Source organism: Copadichromis virginalis, linkage group LG13 (genome assembly GCF_057382275.1).
Source record: "Copadichromis virginalis isolate Kocher_CV1m ecotype Utaka linkage group LG13, C_Virginalis_male_GT1.1, whole genome shotgun sequence".
Classification (NCBI taxonomy): domain Eukaryota; kingdom Metazoa; phylum Chordata; class Actinopteri; order Cichliformes; family Cichlidae; genus Copadichromis; species Copadichromis virginalis.
The window spans coordinates 15,111,057-15,130,456 of NC_140630.1; the positions used below are offsets into that span (position 1 = coordinate 15,111,057).

Below are 19,400 nucleotides of genomic sequence, written 5' to 3' on the forward strand. Positions count from 1 at the left end.
TTATTAAAATGCAGAGGTGCAACAGAGCAGTGAAACAGCCAGCAGCACGCAAACGCTGACTGAACAGCACCAAGACGTCAAGTCGCGATGAGCACGTCAGTGCATGAAGCAAATATTTACCTTGGTGATGTGAAGCAGCGATCCTTGACATCACTACCGTCCCAAGCTGCCGGCAGTATGACAGCAAAACAGGAGTGATGATTGGAGTGCGCACTCAGTTATTCTTGCACAAAGTTGTCCTGAAGCTTCATTAGCAGGAAAAATAGGGGAATAGTGCTGACAGGTAAAATAAAAGATGCGTTGGATGTAGGGTACGTCGGATTGAGCAGAGCTGAATCTGTCTGGGTGAACTACCTGGAAGGTTTCTTCCGTTTTTCTGCCTCACCTTCAGACTCTCATATCTCTAATGGCTTTCTTTTGTCACCCCAGGTACAACCCCAAGCTCTCCATTCCCTAACCATCCAGAGTCCCCCACCTTCCCATCCTGTTCCAGCTCATGGAGTGATGAATGCACCATCTGCTATGAGAATGCAGTGGACACGGTCCTCTACGCCTGTGGGCACATGTGTCTCTGCTACGCCTGCGGTCTCAAACTCAAGAAGATGGCGAACGCGTGCTGCCCCATTTGCAGGAGGACAATCAAAGATATCATCAAGACCTACCGGAGCACGTAGGCTCGATAGGCGATGTCAGGTTCAGCTCGGCACATTGTCAAAGCCATGTGAGACTTTGTAAAGACACGGCACAAGCCTTGATCGTTTGCGTGTGCAGTCTGGCTCAGGTACTTTAAACTCCACCATTAAAGCGTTTTAATTATATCATGTCTAATGCACATCCTTAGCAAGCTAACAGTTGGTCCACTGAGATTCATCAGAGATCAATCCAAACGTACAGTGTGATCAACGGAGACACATTTTTGTGTAGTAACAGCACAACAACAACACACCTTGACCTACTTCCACTGAAGAGAAGAAGTAATCTGAAGAGGCATCTGTCCTACTTTGCCACAGTAGCTCATCAGTCTGCTGGTGATAGCATCACTGCTGGCTAGTTTTATGAGAATTAAAATTGTCCAGAGGAGTGGAGAAATAAATCGGTGGTTTCACCAGCTGCTCCGTTGCAGTTTTTCAGGCCGCCTTGGTTAAAGTGTTTTTTGGGGGGGGTTTTAAGTAGAAGCTCATGGCAAGATCAGATCGCGGTGAGGAATGAGTAGAAAGACAGAGAAAGAATGTGGCGAGTGTGGTGTGTTTGTGGTGAAAGTGCTTCTCTAGCAATAAAACACAAAGAAATGTCTGACCCTACAGGGTGAAGAAAAGCCGGAAAGGGAGCTCTGTTGGGTTATAAATGAAGTGTTCTGCTGAATATCTCAGCACCTGCTGTGCTTCTGTGAATGTCAGCCAAAGCAAGATTGCGCAAAGGGTAAAAAAGTGTGAATGTTGTCACCGCAGAAGGTCACGCTGGCGGTGAATGAGCATGTAAATCAGTGAGGAGGAGGAGGAAGGAGGCGAGAGGATGTTGTACGTTTGGGATGGAGACAGGGAAGAAAGAAGCGTCTTTGCTGCATGTCAGGGTAAAGAAAATGTTCACGCAGACGTACCAGATACAACTTTAGAAAGCCTGTAAAATGAGGGACTTGCGTGGATTGCATGTCCTGCTTCTTGGCAGCCGTTCACACCATCTCTGGCTGGTTGCTAAAGCCTGCTGGATGCTATAATTGCACAAACGTCATCCAAATAAACAGTGGTGGGCAGGGAAGCATTTTAAAATGCTGAAAGAGCACATGAAGATGATGAATCAACCTCTTCATCCCTGAAAGAATCAGGGAATACGAAATCCCACATAAGTTACAGATGGCTCCTCTTACTTCAGGTTACGCCCCTCTCTTTCATGCATCGAATCTCAACGTGAATAATTGCTTTCAGTTATGACATATTTATGTGTCCTTGAGCGGATTGGAAATTTAAAACAAATCGCAAGTTTGTCATCAGCGGCAAGGATGTAGCTTGTTATTGTGGGACATTTGTGTAAAAAATGTCATTTGCATATCAGTTTCTGAGTGCTGCTCTCCATCGATAAAAGCAAACTCCAAGGACACTTTCACTTGACTAATCTCTTGCATTATGTACTGCTTTGAAATGTTAAGAAACACAAGATATGTTCAGGTGTTACTCTGGCCTCGCTGAAACATTGCTCATCTTTAAAGTAGTAAGTGCTGATTTCTTTTCGAGCTTGTCGTCTTGTGGGGGAAAATTGGCAGTTACTGTGTGGATCATTTGAAGGACAGCTAAGTTTTCTAGTGTGCCTTTTAATAAAGAGAAGCTTGGACAAAGTTAGGCTCCTCACTGTGAAAACCTAGAGGGATGCCAAGGTCCTTTTTTATCTTGGAGCCACAGGTGGAAGCACAAAAAGATTGGAAGCAAACGCATCAATGTGCTTAATATCAGCGTGTGCTTTTTATTCACTGCTACTAATGAAATGTTTGTGTCACTACAGTGTACAATACTGGAAATTAGTTGTGAGCGTTGAGAGATGCTCACAGTGTACATTTCTACCTGGGTTCGTTTTCCTTCCTGACCAAATATTACCTAGCAGAAATCCAGCATTGCTGAACATTTGAAATGGATGAAACGGTATTGATGAGTGTAATATTAACTGTACATTATGAGGTTTATTTATTTTTCAGTGCTACAATAAGAAATTATCACTGTTTCTTTCGTATGTGTGGGTGTAGTGTCCAAAAAGTAAGAACATTGTTTATTTTATGGTTAGCAGACAAAGACAAAAGGAAACTTTTATTTCCCTGAAAGGCCCCTGCGGATGTGTCAGCTGATTTTCACTGAAAGAAATAGTTTGACATTTTGGGAAATGCTTATTCATTTTGCGGTGAAGATTCAGATGAGATGATCCGTTCCGCTCTCCAGTGGTTGCATGGTACGTACATTAAGTCAAGCACTCTATTTAACTACATTTTTGTATTTCGCTTGAGCATTTCCAGGATTTCAGAGAGAAACATTCGACTTTTGGGAATGTCATCTCAGTCTGTTGCTCTTCATGGAGCTAGAAAATCAAATATTACTTTCTCTAAAAGTTAGAGAAACTGAGAACCAGATGATAATGCTACTTCACGACTGATGGATATTTTAAAAAGCAACTGTTTGCTTACAAGTTTGCCACACCACGTCAAACCGTGGCCTACCTGAACAAACACCCCGAAGGCTTCGCTGTTTGCCTGCCAACTCGTCCCTGCCAAATAATAGTGCAGCCAAATCTGTCACACATCCTCTGGAAAAGTGGTGAATGGTGTAATTTGTACACTTTGATTGCAGCCGTGTGATATTTTTGGAGGTACTTGTTGCAGCTCACCCGACTCTGTAGAAAGGCATCTCCAGACAGATAAGAGAGTGGTATCACTCTATTCATCAGTTTCCCAAAAGGCCAAATAAGAGAAAATCAAATGTAAAGTTGGAATTGTTTAGCTTTACCTTTTGGTAATTTATATTTCTCCTAATTGAGCGTATTTAAACCGTGTTGTGGCCTGTGAGTAGTTCTGTTGATTCCGAGAGCTTCTTTTTTTCCCCCCCAAACGTGACCAAACTAATCCGAATGAGGCAGTACGTGAAGATGGGCATTGTGTATTTTTGGACAAGAAAATTGTCTCTTTATTTTGGTTTTCTGGGCTACTTTGTGGTTTCTGAATTCGCTAATTATGTTCTGTTTGTTAAATAAAATTTAAATCACTGGCTTTCCTCTTTGTCTGTTATTTCCGATGACTGTATAACATGACCAAAAAAAAGAAAAGAAAAGAGCACACAGAGCAATTCTTTCGATACAATAAAGAGTGAAAACTGACCATTTCCATTTAACTGCCGGGGTGCTTTCTCTGTTTTATGCACAGCAGGAAAAAAGAAGTCAATCTTGCACAGACGGGGAATGAAAGTGCATTAGCGCCATTACCTTTTCCCAAAATATACATTATACAAATGTTTCATTTGTGGGAGATTTACCTCTTGTACATGAAAATTCAAATTAGGCAATAGCTCGAGAACTAAAAAGGCGCCCAACACAAACATTCTCTGCAGTAGTATACTTGACTAACATCCCACCATATACTATATGAATAACAAAGGCAATGGCTTTTAGTAAACGGCTATAACTCACAGGGAAACTGTTTAGAGTTGTGGTATGTAGACCTGGACAGAGTGAACATCATCTGTTATTTACTACCCTGCAGGCCTGGCTCTAATGCAGCAAGGTTTTAAGCTGCACTCCAATAGGCACAAATACAGCCTGCGACGTTCGGACATGAAACAGGCAGCAGTGTGTTCAGAGGTGAGAGGGAAATACACAACCAGGGACTGTGAAAGTGACATGAATACAGTACATCTCGCTGGTGTCTGTGTACACACAGACTTTCCACTCAGACCTCTCAGTGAACCTGGCTGTGGGCCTTGTGAAGGCTTAAGGGCTTGCCAGACGTGTTTGAGCTGTGTTATGGTATCTCTTCTAGACAGCTGTTTGGTCAAACGCGCAAACTATCAACTTGTATTAATGTATTAAATTTGTATTCCAAGAAGGCAAGGCACTATCGATTTTGAATTTTAACTACACATCAGACAGTCTGAGTTTGTGTTTGTTCCTCTGCTGTAGCCGAGGCACTAAGCAGCTTTTGGTATTCAGTGTGATGTAAAAGTCTTTTCCTCAGTCAGATTGGTGGCATCGAGGGACAGACTCTAAAAAGTGTTATTTAAAAACTGCAATTTTTTTGTTTTAAAGTCCCTGATATCAAATGAGTCCTTTCAGCCTTACAGTAATTATTGAGCTGATGAAGGCACAGGTGAAGGTCACAGTGATGCAGTGCTTTGTCTGCACCAAGATGCTGAGTACTGCTGCCATCCAGTGGCCAGAAACATGTCCAGCATCTTATGCACCGGGCAGAAAACACAGACAGTATGATTTAAAAAGCTTTCAGTGCATTTTGAAAAAAACAAATATTTCATTTAAAAACTCAGTCAATACATGGCAAGTCCATTTTTTATAAATAGTAATGGCAGTAGGTTGACAAGAATCTCATTTTATAGAATCAATTTTGACCATTGGCCATAAATATAGATTCTAGTACCATTCTTTAATCATTACATATATATAGTTAATCAAATATTTTCTTTCCAGGTGCTATAAATCACATTTTCCATATTTCATCATCATAAACTATCAGCTAGTTTTCAGATACTTGTGGTGACACAATGAGGGACACATCGCTTTTAAATTTGAAGTCCCCGATGGTGTAATGCATTCCCTTCTTCTCCCTGTCTTACCCATGTGATTCATCATTTGCATTCACAAGTAAATGGCCTGTGTTTGTATATTTACTAGTCCCTAAGGACCCCAAAGCGCTTTACACATCCAGTCATCCACCCACCCATTCACACACTGGTGATGGCAAGCTACAGTGTAGCCACAGACACCCTGGGGTGCACTGACAGAGGCGAGGTTGCCGGACACTGGCGCCACCGGGCCCTCTGACCACCACCAGTAGGCAACAGTGAAGTGTCTTGCCCAAGGACACAACGATCGAGACTGTCCAAGCCGGGGCTCGAACCGGCAACCTTCCGATTACAAGGCGACCTCCCAACTCTTGAGCCACGATTGCATGCATGTAAATAAACATGCATGCAATTGTGCACATTTAACTTGTTATAAAGATGATGAATGGACATCCACAATTAGTTCCAAGCCAATGACTGCACGAGTCTCAACAGTGGGATGGACATATGATTTGGTGTTTCTCTGATTGCAGCTGAAGGCGATCATATTATACGTCTCCAGACTGGTAACTTTAACGTTTGCTTTGCGAGTTGATGCTAAATTAAGTCGCTCAGCAACCGCAGAATGAAAGCCAATGTCAAACGTGCAGGTTCTCCTAAAGCAGTGCTGCTGTCAATTAGAAATGAATGGAATCCTAAGCAGCCCAGGATGATCTAATTTATTTGAATGAAATCATCTGGCTGGTAAAACACTTGAGCTGTATTAGAGCTATAGATATATGCAGATGTGGAATGAAACTAGATATAAACACATCCAATACTGAGATCTTTTACAAAGTTAAAGGTGGAAAGAGAACTGAGGGGTATCCTATTGCCAGTGATTATGGCTGGTAATGAATTTCATCATACTTTCTGTCAACTGTTAACAGGATTATACAAAAAAAACTACCCACCAGAATTTCATGAAACTTGGTGGAGAGCTGTATTAAGAGAAAAAAACTTTTGTGAGTGGGTGCCGAATCAAAATGCTTTTGTGAAACAAGGTATTGGCCTTGGGAGAGGATGTCCTCTTAGTGTGCCCTTCTAGCTCTCAATCTGCTCAGATGATAATGATCACATTCACTCACAATAAAGAAGTGCCCCTAAACACACCTGCAACGCAGACAGGAATAATCTCATTTTGGTTTATCACTTTTACAACAATATCAGTTTTTTAAATGTGTGAAAGATGACTCGTTATTTTTTCTTCCTTGATAGGTCCTAAAAAAATGAGACAGAAAATATTAAAAATGAAGCATTTTAGCAGCATTTAAGGAGTATCAGAATTCTATATGTACATCCCATTTTACATAATTAATGCTGTTCAATAATGCAGTTTTGTGAAAAAGACCGTTTTCAAAGAACTTTAGAACAGTTTTTAGCAGTAATAACTTGAAAGGATCCTTTTTATGTATGAGTTTAGCAATCTTTCAAAGTGCTGATGAACAAATTTGGCCCACCCTTCTTTAGTTCTTTGAAACATTTATATATGTCCCAGCATATAATTTTATTTAAATTCTGGTCTGGACTTTGAAAGGTCCACTGCAACATCTTGATTCTTTTCTTTTCTTTCCATTCTACAACAGAATGGCTGAAAAAAGTAAACTGTCCTGTTTATGACTCAATTTTGGCCAAGCTTGGCATCACATTTGACTCTAGAATACTTTGGTATTCAGAGGAGTTCACAATAGACTCAGGGATCAGGTGCCTGGGTCCTATGGCAGCAAAATAAACCAACTCATTTCCCCTCCACCACCATAATTGGCAATTGGTATGAGGTGTTTGTGTTGATATGTTTAGTTTCATCCGTCCAAAGAAAATAGTTCCATGCTGCCATGTTCTTTTTATATGTATGTTGGGAACCATGGAAGTAGGAAAACAGCAAGTACAGGTAAAATTTTAAAATTAAATTAAATTTAAAAAAACAGATGAAAGAACAAATGAATGTTCAAAAGTGCATTTATTAAAGTAATTCTTTTGGCACTTTAGTTATCATCACTGATCAAACAGTTAACATCAAACAAAAGTGAGAAGGTGAGCGTCCCCCCAAAAAAGGAATACTGTCAAATTTACTGCCCAGCAGAAATTCAAAATGTTATTATAATTAATAGAGCAGTTCATTTTAGAAAGGTTTAAATGACTTTTGCCTTTGTAATAATAAAACATGTATTAACATAATTATTAAGTAATGAATTTACAACATTTTCACTGAGCTTTTGCCTCTGAAATTAAAAAAAAAAAGTTAAGGGAGCTCTGCTGTAACTGTTTTGAACTTTAAGGGAGAGAAAATGCTTGCAAATTATTTCATGAGGACAAAATTACATAATTAAATGGATAAAATATTTCACATGAAGGTGACATACAGTATAAAGAGATATAAAAAAACATGCAGCACCAAAATTTTACTAACACAAAGCAGCTTTGGCAACAACAGAGATTTTCTTTAGGAAATACTGTAAAAAATAACAATTAAAAAAAGGTTTAATTTCAACAGCTCAAGGCATCGTCAGTATAATGAATCATTTCAAACATGCAGTAAGCTTTAAGTTCTTAAAATGTGTTTAATAAAATTATGTTAAAAACTAACAGAAAGGGGTTCGAGGAGCAGACACAAAATGACGTCTTATTTCAAGTTAAAGGTAACCACTGGAGAATATCGTTAACTCACTCTTCCACTCTCTGGTGTTGTCTTTGGTTGTGGTTAAGTCCCGATATATTGTTCCTGATGCAAAGTCTTAGGCACTCTATCATGTAGATTCATATTACCAGATGCATTGTTTCATTACAAAGTTAAAATTTGATGGGGGTGCTCGCTTTGGCAAAGGTACCGGAATTCAATCCGGATTTAATGTCCGGGAGTTAGCTTTTTTTTTTTTTTTTTTTTACAAAATAAGTCTGTTAGAGTAGTCTTTACACGCATGTCCAGAGTTCTGCCAGCTCCATACACGAGTGCTAGTGCTTTTTCTCGAGGTAATTTGAGGGCACCCATCCTTTCCTTGGTCTGCCATTGTCCAGAACTTTGCAGTACCACCACCCATTGGGGTTTTTTTCAAGAACCTCCAGACTCGTCCCCTCAGGAAATCCCATCGTCTCCTCATCACCGGGGTAGTCTGCTATGGAGATGTAAACCTCTCTGAGGTTGTTATGGATGATGTGGGGCTTGGGTTTCACTGTAGATACAAGAAGGGCATTCTTCTGAGAGCTGACACCAAGGGATTCAGAGCTGCCAGTACCAGATCTGTTCCTGCTTGGCAGTGCTATGTTATTTGGTGCCAAACTGCGTGGCACAGTGCCAAAGGAGGCATTGCGCCGCACTGTGGGGCTGGCGCGTGGGTGATCTGTTGAGTTGAGAGACTCATTTCTCCTGAGAGAGCCAACAGGGCTGGGACCGTCTCTGATGGGGGCTGAGATGAAGACAGATTGCGGTCTGACAACCTGCTGCTGCTTGATGCTGTTCTGCTTGAACGCGCCAAACAAACCCGTAGGTTTGGAGAGACCACCTGGAGGCTTGGAGGGGATGGGTGGAGTGACCTTCTTTAGGTTTTGGTTAATATTATTCAATGCGCGCACCCTTTGTTCATTCTTCTCCAGACTGTTGGACTTGCTAAGGCTTCCAGGTTTAGTCGGAGTGCCATCGGATTCGGATCCTGCCGTGTCATCCTGTGGCCTGACAGGTTCCAGGTAATAAGTTGGAGCCCAACCCTCTGCATCTCCCCAGCGAATATACCACCAGCCACTTTCCTGCTTCTCCAGCACCTCCACCTCCACTCCACCAGGAAAGCTAAGCTCAGACTCTTGGACTTTCTCGTACGGGTCTGTGGTGCGGTACAGGCTACAACCTTCCAGGTCAGAGTCTCCTCGGCTGCCTTTAGAATAGATGGAGGAGAGATCTGATGTGCTCTGAGATGAGAAGGAGTCCTCAGAGGAGATAACTGAAGCAGTCTCCAAGTCCTCACCTTTAGCTTTGGTACCATTCTTCAGCTGTCCCGTTGGCCGTAATTGCCTTCTTAATGTGCTGATGTCCATCTTCTCTGCACTGGAACTCTTTGCTAGCTGTGGTTTGGGCCTCACCACTGGCCTTAGCTTAGAGGAAGATTTGGTGGATGAGGATGGCTTGCTTTCCTCCTGGTCTTTCTTAGGTCTAGATAGATCTGGGGTGGACTCAGTGGAGGCAGATTTTGGACTGGATGCCTCATCAGTTTTGGTTGAAAATGAGCTCCCATTCAAGTCAATCTTGAGCTTATTACCTGCAGGTTTCCGTCCACCAGATGTTGGGTGTGCAGTCTTGTCAGTTTGTGACAAGACATTTGTCTTGGAGGAATTGGAGTCCCTGCTGCACTGCCTCTCTGGGGTCTCCCTGAATGGTCGAAAGCCATCATTCTCATAGATACATTCTTCCTCACCTTCGGCCTCTCCCTCTGCCTCGTGGCCATCTTCAAATGACTCACCCATCTTGAAGGAGGCACTGTGGAGTGATGAGGCTGGTGAAGGCTTTGAAGACATGTGAGAGCCCTTCTCTGAGGAAGTGTCCTCATTCTTTCCATCAACCAAGGAACTTTCTCCTCTCAGAAACTCAAACTCAGACTCCAGGTCCAGATCGCCAATGGCAGGGACATCATATTCTGGCTCTTCATAGACAGGCTTACCAGGAGACACAGGAGATTCTGGGGCCTCAGACCCAGGGCTGCTGGGGGGTGCAGTCTCCACCGAGTCCTGTTTCTTGACAGGTGGAGCTGGAGGTGGAATTTTTGGGCGGCACAAAGTGCTTGTTCTACGATTCAGGTTGGGTTTTTTACGTTTGTCAATGTAGGAGCAGGGAGCCCACCCCTCCTTTTCTCCTATCTGGACATACCACCAGCCACCAGAGTTTTTCTCAATGACCTAAAACACATTTCCAAAGAAAAAAAAAGTATATTTTTGTCTTTATTTGAAGCCATTTTACACATTTTAATTTCAGAGGTGTTATTGAGCTATTGAGCAAGAGATATGTGACTGATGTTTGTGGTAATCTTGTGCCTTAAAATAAAGAGCGCTTACCTCAGCTTTTTGTCCTCCGTTGAAACTGATGCCATCAGATATACAGGACTGGAAATCTGCAATGGTGTAATACTCTGCTTCAACTGTAGGGGGCTCTGGAGGAGAGGGCAACTGAAATCCCTACATGAATACAAAATGGGTTCTATTAGAGTTATTGTCAGTGATTAAAAAATTTCATTTCTAGTTTATATTCAAACCCCTACATATAAGACGCTAATAGTAGTTTTTTTCTCCACTTAATTTAAATGTATAATAATAATAAATAATACAGTGTTTCCAGCAGTACACATTATCCTCGACAGCAGCAGTCCCCAACCCCCGGGCCACGGACTGGTACCGGTCCGTGAGTCGTTTGGTAACAGAGTTGAGGCTCGGGTGTCAAATTTATGGTTTTCAGGGCTTTATATCGGTATTTTTTATTGTTTTTATCGTTAACACGGTTTTCCTGGGTCTTTTCCCGTGTGTTATGAATAAATCTCCTTTTTTTGGTACCGGGACTGTTTTATTTTGTTGTATGGCTGGTCCGTGGCGCATAAAAGGTCGGGGTCCGCTGCTCTACAGAGTGCTTACATATTGAATCAGTGTCACTTTCATAAGGGTTGGAGTTTTTTGTTTGTTTGTTTGTTTGTTTTTATCAGAATGGGTACTTTTATCTTTAAAAATTAAAATATGCTGGTAGATGAACAGGACATTAAATTAAACAATGTGAATACTTCTTCAATTACACATTGTTGTATGTTGGTAAATGTCTGTATGAAGGAAAAGTCACGAGTAACAAAGTCCCGTGCACACTCATTACCTAGAGATGAATGCAGTAACATTTTCCCTGTGATGTGTCTTTTTAAGTAAAGATTTACCGGTTTGTTCTTCAACAATGATCAAAATCATTCATAATTGCTTACAAGTTGTATACATTTATTATTAACACCATTTTTTCACGCTTTCTGACCTTTATCAACCAAAAATAATAATTACATGTATAGAGGGATAGATAGATGACTGAAATATCATCACTCTTACCAGGGTTGCATCTCTCCGAGGAGGAGGTTTTTGCCTGAGAATGGGAGAACCTGTGAGAAAATAACAGAAAAATCACACATGGTTTGGTTACATTTAATGAATTTGCTTTACGTCAATATATCATAGATTCAAAAGATATCTGCCCACATTTGAAAATATTCAAGTCACTATGACAAAAAATGTCAGGGGCATGACTAACCAATTTCTACCCGATGTGGGGCAATTCTGGCTATAGCGGGTGAAGCAGGCTCTGCTTTGCTGTTTCCATCCTGTGGGGCATTAACAGGGCTGGCGTCAGCGCAGGGGATTGGCAAGCTTATCTCCCTCCTGGCGACCTGTGGACTCTCTGGGACACCTTCAGTCTGCACATCCTTCTCACTTAAAGCTTTCTTGTTAAGGAGGTTGCTGATCTCCATGATGTTTCCTATGATCTCCACTGGGCCTGTCACAGTCTTCTTACGGGGAGAGAAGTCATCCTTCATCTTTTTGAGGTAAGACGCTGGAGCCCAGCCCTCCTTATCTTGGTACCTGTGAAGTAAGTTGGAGGAGAAAATGATAAAATTGTGTAGAATGAAAAAAAAAATGTCAGAAGCAAGTAAGGAGAGCTGTACTGTACCTGATAAACCACCAGCCTTCCAGATTCTTCTGAATCACCTCCACAGTGACACCTTTCTCAAAAGCAATTTCATCTTTCCCTTGGCTCGAGTAGGGCTGCACTGTTATGTACTTCTCTTCTGCAAAAGAGAATGAGTTCAGATTTTGACAGCAACGAGATCTCCGAAAACAAAATATTTAATGGAAACAAAAAACAAGACAGAAAACTGTATAATCTATAAATCTTTTTATAGACTTGTATTTTTATGACTACACTTCAGTAATGAGATGACACATTAAATTATGAAGCAATATATAATGATAGATTACCCTGAGATACACCAGACCTGTGAGATGAAACAGACTGGATGTGCTTTCAGGCAGATGTGTGAGTATGGCTCAAATGGCACGTGAGATTTGTCTATAAATTTTTCTTTATCAACCTAAGAAATAACTAAAGGACATAATTAATTCATGTCGTTAACGTACACAGATGTGCTGCAGTGTTAGCAACTGTTTAGCAATGTCTCACACAGCAATAAAACCCATTGTAACTTGGAATGTTTGCATCATTATCACTGGTAATGGATTATGAGTTTCAGTCTGATTCCCAGCACAAATAAGGAGCAGTGGGGCACCCTGGTGGTGCAGGATAGGTTCGCATTGCTTAAAATAGCACTAAATATACACAGTGATTATGCACACGTGATAGCAGTGCTTTCATGTAAGTGAAGGAATATATCTCTGTAAGAAGAATAATGCCCAAGTTCAGATAAAACAAATCCTAATAGCAATGCAGAGAAACAGTTTGTGGAAAGAGAAAATGAGGCACACAGAAAGGCCAACTTAAAAAAAACGAAACAAAAAAACAACTGACCTGCTTGATTTAACCCCTCAGAATGCATGAAGCTCCTATTAGCTCCAGCTAAATCTAAGAATATAGTTTTTATTTATTTATTGCAAAGCCCTTGAAGAAATATTCTGCTTGCAGCCAGTGTTGGCAAAATAATATTCTAAAATGCTTTATTGGCATGTGAACGTATATTTTAGTCTTGGTTCTGTATGAAAATAAGTGAAAGCAGATACACTAAGCGGGGCCATCTCAGCACAGAAGCCTCCTCTTTCAAACCTTCTGTTTTAGAGGGACAGCCAATCAGAAGAAAGTTTTTGCCCAAAGTGAGACGAAATGTTTCAGGCAGTGAAAAAGTGCAGTATAAATCACATAAGCATAATTATGAACTGTGAATCATGCAGCTCCACTCAAATAGAGCCAAGAATAAAAACCTTGTGGTCATTTTCAGCTCCACTGACAGAACGTAATTAGTTCTATAACATGACAATGGGAAACTACAGCACATGGGTCAAACTAGTGTCTTAAGGACTAGTGTCCTTGTCCTTTCGACAGGGAGTATCTCCTAACTCAGCACATAACAGAAAGCAGAGGCACCACGCTGATTTATGCATTCCCATGAGGCCGAGGGCCAGAGCCAAGTCATCATTTCCTGTCATTATGGCAATTCCTGTCTAAACACAGGGAACACAAGGAGAAGAGGTGTGCTCATAAAAAAAGAGAGGAGCACATAAAAAAAGTGCTGTTCTGTATGCCGTCTTCTCAGCTGGTTCACAGGAATCAACACTGTGGTAACAAATTATTCTGTTTTCCTTTTCTCCACCCATTTCCAAGGTTGTGTAGGCAGCTTAAATGGCTGTGGGATAGTAAGTCCTTTCAAACTCGTTGGGTACAGGATATTTTCTGAATGCTTTATTTTCCTTTTCCCTGGTTCTTCCGGCCACTTTGTGTTGGGGCTGCTAAATCGTTTGCCTCTTACCAACTTCTTTCAAACAGTCTTCAACAATATCCAATGAAGGGAAATTCTGAATCAGATGTTATAGTAACCACAACATGCATCGGTGTTATAAAGTGTTCATGTGGAGTCAGCAAAAAAACAAAACAAAACGCAAAGCTGAATTTCAGTCATGGGGTGGAAACTACTCTCTCTCCACTCTAGAGAGCAGCATGCACTGCCAAGTGCAAAGTTTGGGCTGAACTCAATAGCCTATCCGTGCTCCTCTGTCAGCCATCCAAATGTATCTCTTGTGAAGAAAACCCCTGGCTGCGGTAAGAATGTGCAAGTTTGCTCGCAAACTAAGTGGAAGATTAATAAGACTCTTTGTTTATCAGTCAATACTGGTTGCTATCTGCAGCAAACCAGGAGAGAAATGTCTGTTTGTACCACACTTTGACAGAACACACACTTATTACAGATCTACATACACGCTTCATTTGCTCATAAAACGTAAAATATGGCTCTAAACTGCAGCATAAGGCATTCCTAAGTCTATTACGCAACTACTTTCAGATGAGTGGGTAGTTTTTTGTTTTTTTTTCCTCTGTGATTTGGAGACGATTGGCTTTGGCATGCGGAGTATAATTTTAATAAAAACGCTTACGCGGAGCAATTTTGTAGCATAATTTGAGCTTAGCATCAATAATTAGTGTATATAAAGTTGCTGATTTCACCTTTGCTTTCCAGGCCCGTTTCATATTAACGTCAGTTAGTGGTTAGTTGTGGATTGTGGCTCGTGATAACTGCATTTGCTGGAGGACAATGCAGAATGCAAGCCTGAACAAATATGTGCATGTGATAAAAGTTGAGTCATGTGATAAGAGACAATAAATGAGATGGGGTGAGGACAACAGTAACAAAAAGAGAAGGGAGGGAAGGAAGGAGGGAGGCGATGCAGCATGTTTCTCAGTTCACCTCGGCTCTGCTGCCTGCTGATGACACCCCCCAACGTCCATCTCCGGTCCAGCCTCTTCAGATGAGCCTTGTGTCGCTTAGTAACTGACACACACACACACACACACACACGGCGACCAGATGACAAGGAAGAATCAAACAAACACGGAGACATGAAGAGCAAGCACAAATGTTACACAAACACACAACACACAAATGACATGGATCCATTATTAGCTACATGGAGGACACTAAAACACGACCACAACGCAAAACATGGTGGACAGTTAGCATGAGTGGATGGAGGTTACAAAAGAAATGTTAAAAACCAAGACATCTCCTCTGTGGCTTGTAATTAGCATGTTGTTATCACAGAGCCCCCCCCCATTAGGTTTGAGCATGTGGGACGCATATTGCCTTAAAGGAGCTGGTTAGAGATGTGTACCTAGAAGGGTCCATATTTCCTTGTATTTTAAATATAAGATGGCTAAAATGGAAATGATTCCAACAGTTCAGACATTAAACAAGATCCTTTTTATATAGAAATTTTAAAGAGACAGTAAAAACATTTGGTTATAAAAGATTTCAAGTCTAAATCATACACACAAAGCAGCTAAACTTTACACAAAGACTCAGCATCTAACCAGTTAATACATTTTATTTTACTTCTTTAATGTTCACAAAAACCAAAGTACATCAGTTTGCCATTTTACTGGTGGCTATATGCCAGTCTATTTTCCCCACCAGTTTCCTCAGAGGAAAGAAATAATTCGGCACAAAACGTCTTCATAAAGTCACACATTATTGTTCCACACCTTACTGTTTGCACATGCTAAACAAAGCAAAAATAATGTGTTTAGTGATACTGGTAGGCAGATATATTGGACTAAGGTAAATAGCTGCACTCCCAGAAATACATGACTATCATTTGTGTCAGTGCTGGCAGTATCATTATTTTCCTCTTATTTTCTACTACCAAAACAAGGAGGATGAGGGTTTGTTTACGCTTCCATCAGTGGGTAAACTCAAATCAGAAGATGTCTGAGCTTTCAACAACTATCATTATCAGAATCAGAAAACCAATTTTTGAAAAATATGTTGTTGTTTTCTTGGGGAGGGGTCAAAGTGACTATGTGGTTGTGCACAATCGGCTGAAGACCGCAGAACTGATAAAGAGTTGTTTTAAGAGGTTCATGCCATTTCTAAGACTCATGAGACACATAAACATTAATTACACTGACAGACTGTCCTTCCTAAACCCCCTACTGGTTAACTCAGTAAAGAGATAACTCCAAAAAAGGAGATAGGAGTGCATGGTTTGCATATAGCTATGCGCCTGTGTGTTATCCATTTGTTGTATTCTGAGAGGAGAAAAGGGCATTTTAACTTATTTAACATAATGCAAAACATTAATACTGACTAGCCTTGTGTGTTCACTCTCTTCTTCCACCACTGAGTCATAAGATATACAACACCGCAGGGATTCTGAGTCCCATTGTTACACCAGTTGTGCAGCAAAAAGATGTTTGGCCAGAGTGCTGGAAAATCTTGATGTTTGTTTGGAAGTGTAATATGCAACTTAATTATTTCCGTACCTCCAGTTTTTTGGGTTTTCTCTAACACAATGTTGCATATATCTTAACAAATATCCTGCAGTTGCTGCAATACCTGCCAAAATGATCAAAGTTTGCGCTTCTGGCCTATGATTAAAGTGCTCTCTCCACTAACGTTGAAAATGCTTGGGGAGTGAGACAGCATTAGTCGCTCGTAGATGGCTTGATAACTGTATCTGAAAGGGCCATCAAGGCAGTTGGATGCTGTCTGCAGCTTCACACGTCAGTTTCACATTTCTGGCAAACCAAACTCTTCATAGGTGTGTATGTTACGACTGTTTTGGATCCTTCTCTGGCTCCAGTAAGCTCACGAAACTTAACATCCATCATCTTCAATGGTAAGCGGACATGAAATAGCGTGAGTCATGTCAGAGCTTTCTTTCTTTAACGATAACCATGATTTAAAGAGCATGACTCCAGAAATATTCATTTTTATTCAATGAAAACACACGCCTCTTTCATGAGCTACACTACACGGCGGGCGTATCACTTAATACTGCACTGTATCTTTCTTGTACAGTGCAGCACTGCACAGCACATCCTTTGAAACATTGAGGTCTGGTCTCTCTTGGCCCTCCTCCTTGATGTTTACCCAGGTCTGAATCTACACTCTGTTCTGATGTGCTTATGATGGCAAGCAGACAGAGTAACATGCTCACCCGGCCCAGCCTCAGTTGTTAGCGTAGACCAGCAGCGGTGAGGTTTTTTATTTTTATTTTGTCACGGATCAAAGACTGAGGATTGAGGGCAAAAGTGGTTTCTGTGTGTGGGTACAGTGGAGTGGGTGAGGTTGTGTTTACATGTGCAAACGTGTGTGGGTGGGCAAAGACTGAAGCGTTTGCAGTTACTTACCTTCCCCAACTTTAGAGGCACCCAGCTCCAAGTCATCCCGTGTGCCACTGTGAGAGTTGAGATAGGTAGCAGGGACCCAGCCCTGCTCCTCTGCAGTGCTGACAAACCACCAACCTATGGAAACATACAGAGGTTGTAAATTGCATTTCAAACAATGAATTGGATAGCAAGAAATCAGCGTAGCCTATAGTTAACTTTAAGGAATTCAACAGTTTTCAGAGGTCTGCAATTGCTCTTGAACTTTCCTCATGAAGTTGAGCCTTGGATAAGACTTGCACCAGAAAAAGTAGACAGAATAAGCCTCCAGAAAGAGAGATGAAAGAAGAAGACAGATGCCATTTGTACATTCCCGTTAATCACTTCCTCTTTGTTTTACTCATTAAACCTCAGCTGGATAAAATATCTCCAATCACAGCTACAAATGAACACGAATATGATGCATTTTATTGTGTTGCCAACAGAAATCTATCACTAAGGGCAGGACCAAGAACATCAGAGGACACACTGCTTGGCTGTGGCTCAACCCATGACGAGGTCTTGTTTGACCTACGTTCCATCGGGATCAGTCATGAAATCAGTGGGCAGGAAACTGCTGAAGTGATCCTACAAGCCAAGATATCCATTTGCAGGGTTGCAGCTGATTTGACTTCATTCTCCTGGGTATGACAGCATTGCTATTACATCTTTATGACAGATGCCTCAGTTGGAGAGAAGCAAGTAAAAAATAATGCTCATTTTAAAAATGGATCCTAAAACTAGCAGTGGCATGCTATAAACTCCAGGTTTGCATCATATCTCCTAGCCAAAGCTGTGTTTTGAAAGTCAGTGATTACAGTCAGGGTGGCGCAATGGGAGGTTGTTAATGATCAGCACTTCCAACTCACCTCACCGAACCTGATGATAATCTTGGTCATTTCCTTGGTCATTTTTATTTAATAGTTATTCCTGTGACAATGTGGGCTTTCTTTGGCTACTTTCAACAATGTTCCACAGTTCAAAGACATGCATGCTAGATTAGCTGTAGGTGCAAATGTGTGTGGTTGTGTTAGTCCTGTGATTGGCTGGTAAGGGTTTACCCTGCCACTCATCTAATGTAAGTTGGGAAAGGGTCTATCCCCTAGACAGATAAGCAGTTCAGAAAACAGATGCATTACAGTCCGAGATGCTGTAATCATAGGATTTCTATCCATGCAAGGTGTGTAGGATACATACATATATACTAGGGGTGCAACAATACTCGTATCGATATTGAACCGTTCGATACAGTGCTTTTGGTTCGGTACGCATATGTATTGAACAATACAATTTTTTTATTTTATTTTATCAACTTTTCTTCTGATGATGCTGAGCTCAGTGGATCTGCATTCGACTACTCCGTCTAGGCTGTACTGTCGAGCGCAGATCCACTGAGCGCAGCGCAAGCTAGCAAGACAGAAGCTAAGCTCATTGCAACTTGGCAACTGCTTCAACGCTACCCAAAATTGAACCTCTCCCACCCTCATTCAGATCTGGCGTTTGGAACTATCTTGGTTTTCATGTGAAGTATGACCCTGAAGGTAAGCGCGTCATGGAAAAAAGTATAACAGTATGTCGGATGTGCCATGCAATGCTCAATTGGTGGGAACTAGTGCGTTAGCGCAGTTAGCTTGTTAACGTGTTGACGCCGTCCAGCCCCACGCACGGGGCGATCCATGGTAACTCGTTAACAGAGATTTGCCGTGTTATGATGTTAAAGTCATTTTTACGAGATTAACGCTGACAGCACTAGTGGGAACACAATGAATATGACTGCACATTTACCCCGACATCATCCTAGTGCAAAGACAAGTGGAAGCAGACAAAAACAACAAGCACGCATGCTACAAACTTTACCCGAGTCATTTAGACAGCCGTTAGCACATGATTCTCCTTATGGGGATCTGCTATGTTTCACATGCTGCTGAGAATATAGCCCAGAAGAAGCGTATAGTATAGCTTTTATTTTGGAAAGAGCCATTTCTCTGTAATAAACTCTCTGATCGAGAAAGATTTATTTATTTATTTTTTATTATTTTGTTGTTTCAGCAACATTAAATTTAAAAACTGTACTTTTGAGTTAAAATATATATTTATAATTTTAATAAATGACAAATTAAAAAGGTATGAACATTTTTTTGTATCGAAAAAATATCGAACCGTGACACCAAAGTATCGAACCGAACCGAACCGTGAATTTTGTATCCCTGTGTCATCCAAAGAGA

The 19,400-nt window shown here is 41.1% G+C and overlaps 2 protein-coding genes across 4 annotated transcripts in view; one reads left to right on the top strand and one right to left on the bottom strand.

Annotated features, from left to right (window-relative positions):
- The window catches only part of LOC146695379 (E3 ubiquitin-protein ligase NEURL1-like), a 37,223-nt gene extending 33,481 nt beyond the window's left edge, over positions 1–3,742 (top strand). Inside the window, exon 6 of the mRNA XM_085477489.1 lies at positions 430–3,742. Coding sequence (XP_085333615.1) covers positions 430–674 — 245 coding nt within the window. The 3' untranslated portion in view covers positions 675–3,742. The remainder of the gene's footprint in view (positions 1–429) is intronic.
- A 3,508-nt stretch (positions 3,743–7,250) lies between these two features.
- Positions 7,251–19,400, bottom strand: part of LOC146695380 (SH3 and PX domain-containing protein 2A-like) — a 61,807-nt gene continuing 49,657 nt past the window's right edge. For 2 of the 3 annotated variants that reach the window (XM_085477490.1, XM_085477492.1), the window contains 7 exons: positions 17,161–17,274; positions 14,717–14,800; positions 11,977–12,094; positions 11,560–11,888; positions 11,361–11,410; positions 10,341–10,460; positions 7,251–10,184 (listed from right to left, as the gene is read on the bottom strand). In XM_085477490.1, the coding sequence (XP_085333616.1) occupies positions 8,256–10,184; positions 10,341–10,460; positions 11,361–11,410; positions 11,560–11,888; positions 11,977–12,094; positions 14,717–14,800; positions 17,161–17,274 (2,744 nt within the window). In that variant the 3' untranslated portion in view covers positions 7,251–8,255. The remainder of the gene's footprint in view (positions 10,185–10,340; positions 10,461–11,360; positions 11,411–11,559; positions 11,889–11,976; positions 12,095–14,716; positions 14,801–17,160; positions 17,275–19,400) is intronic. The other variant, XM_085477491.1, reaches the window with a different exon arrangement.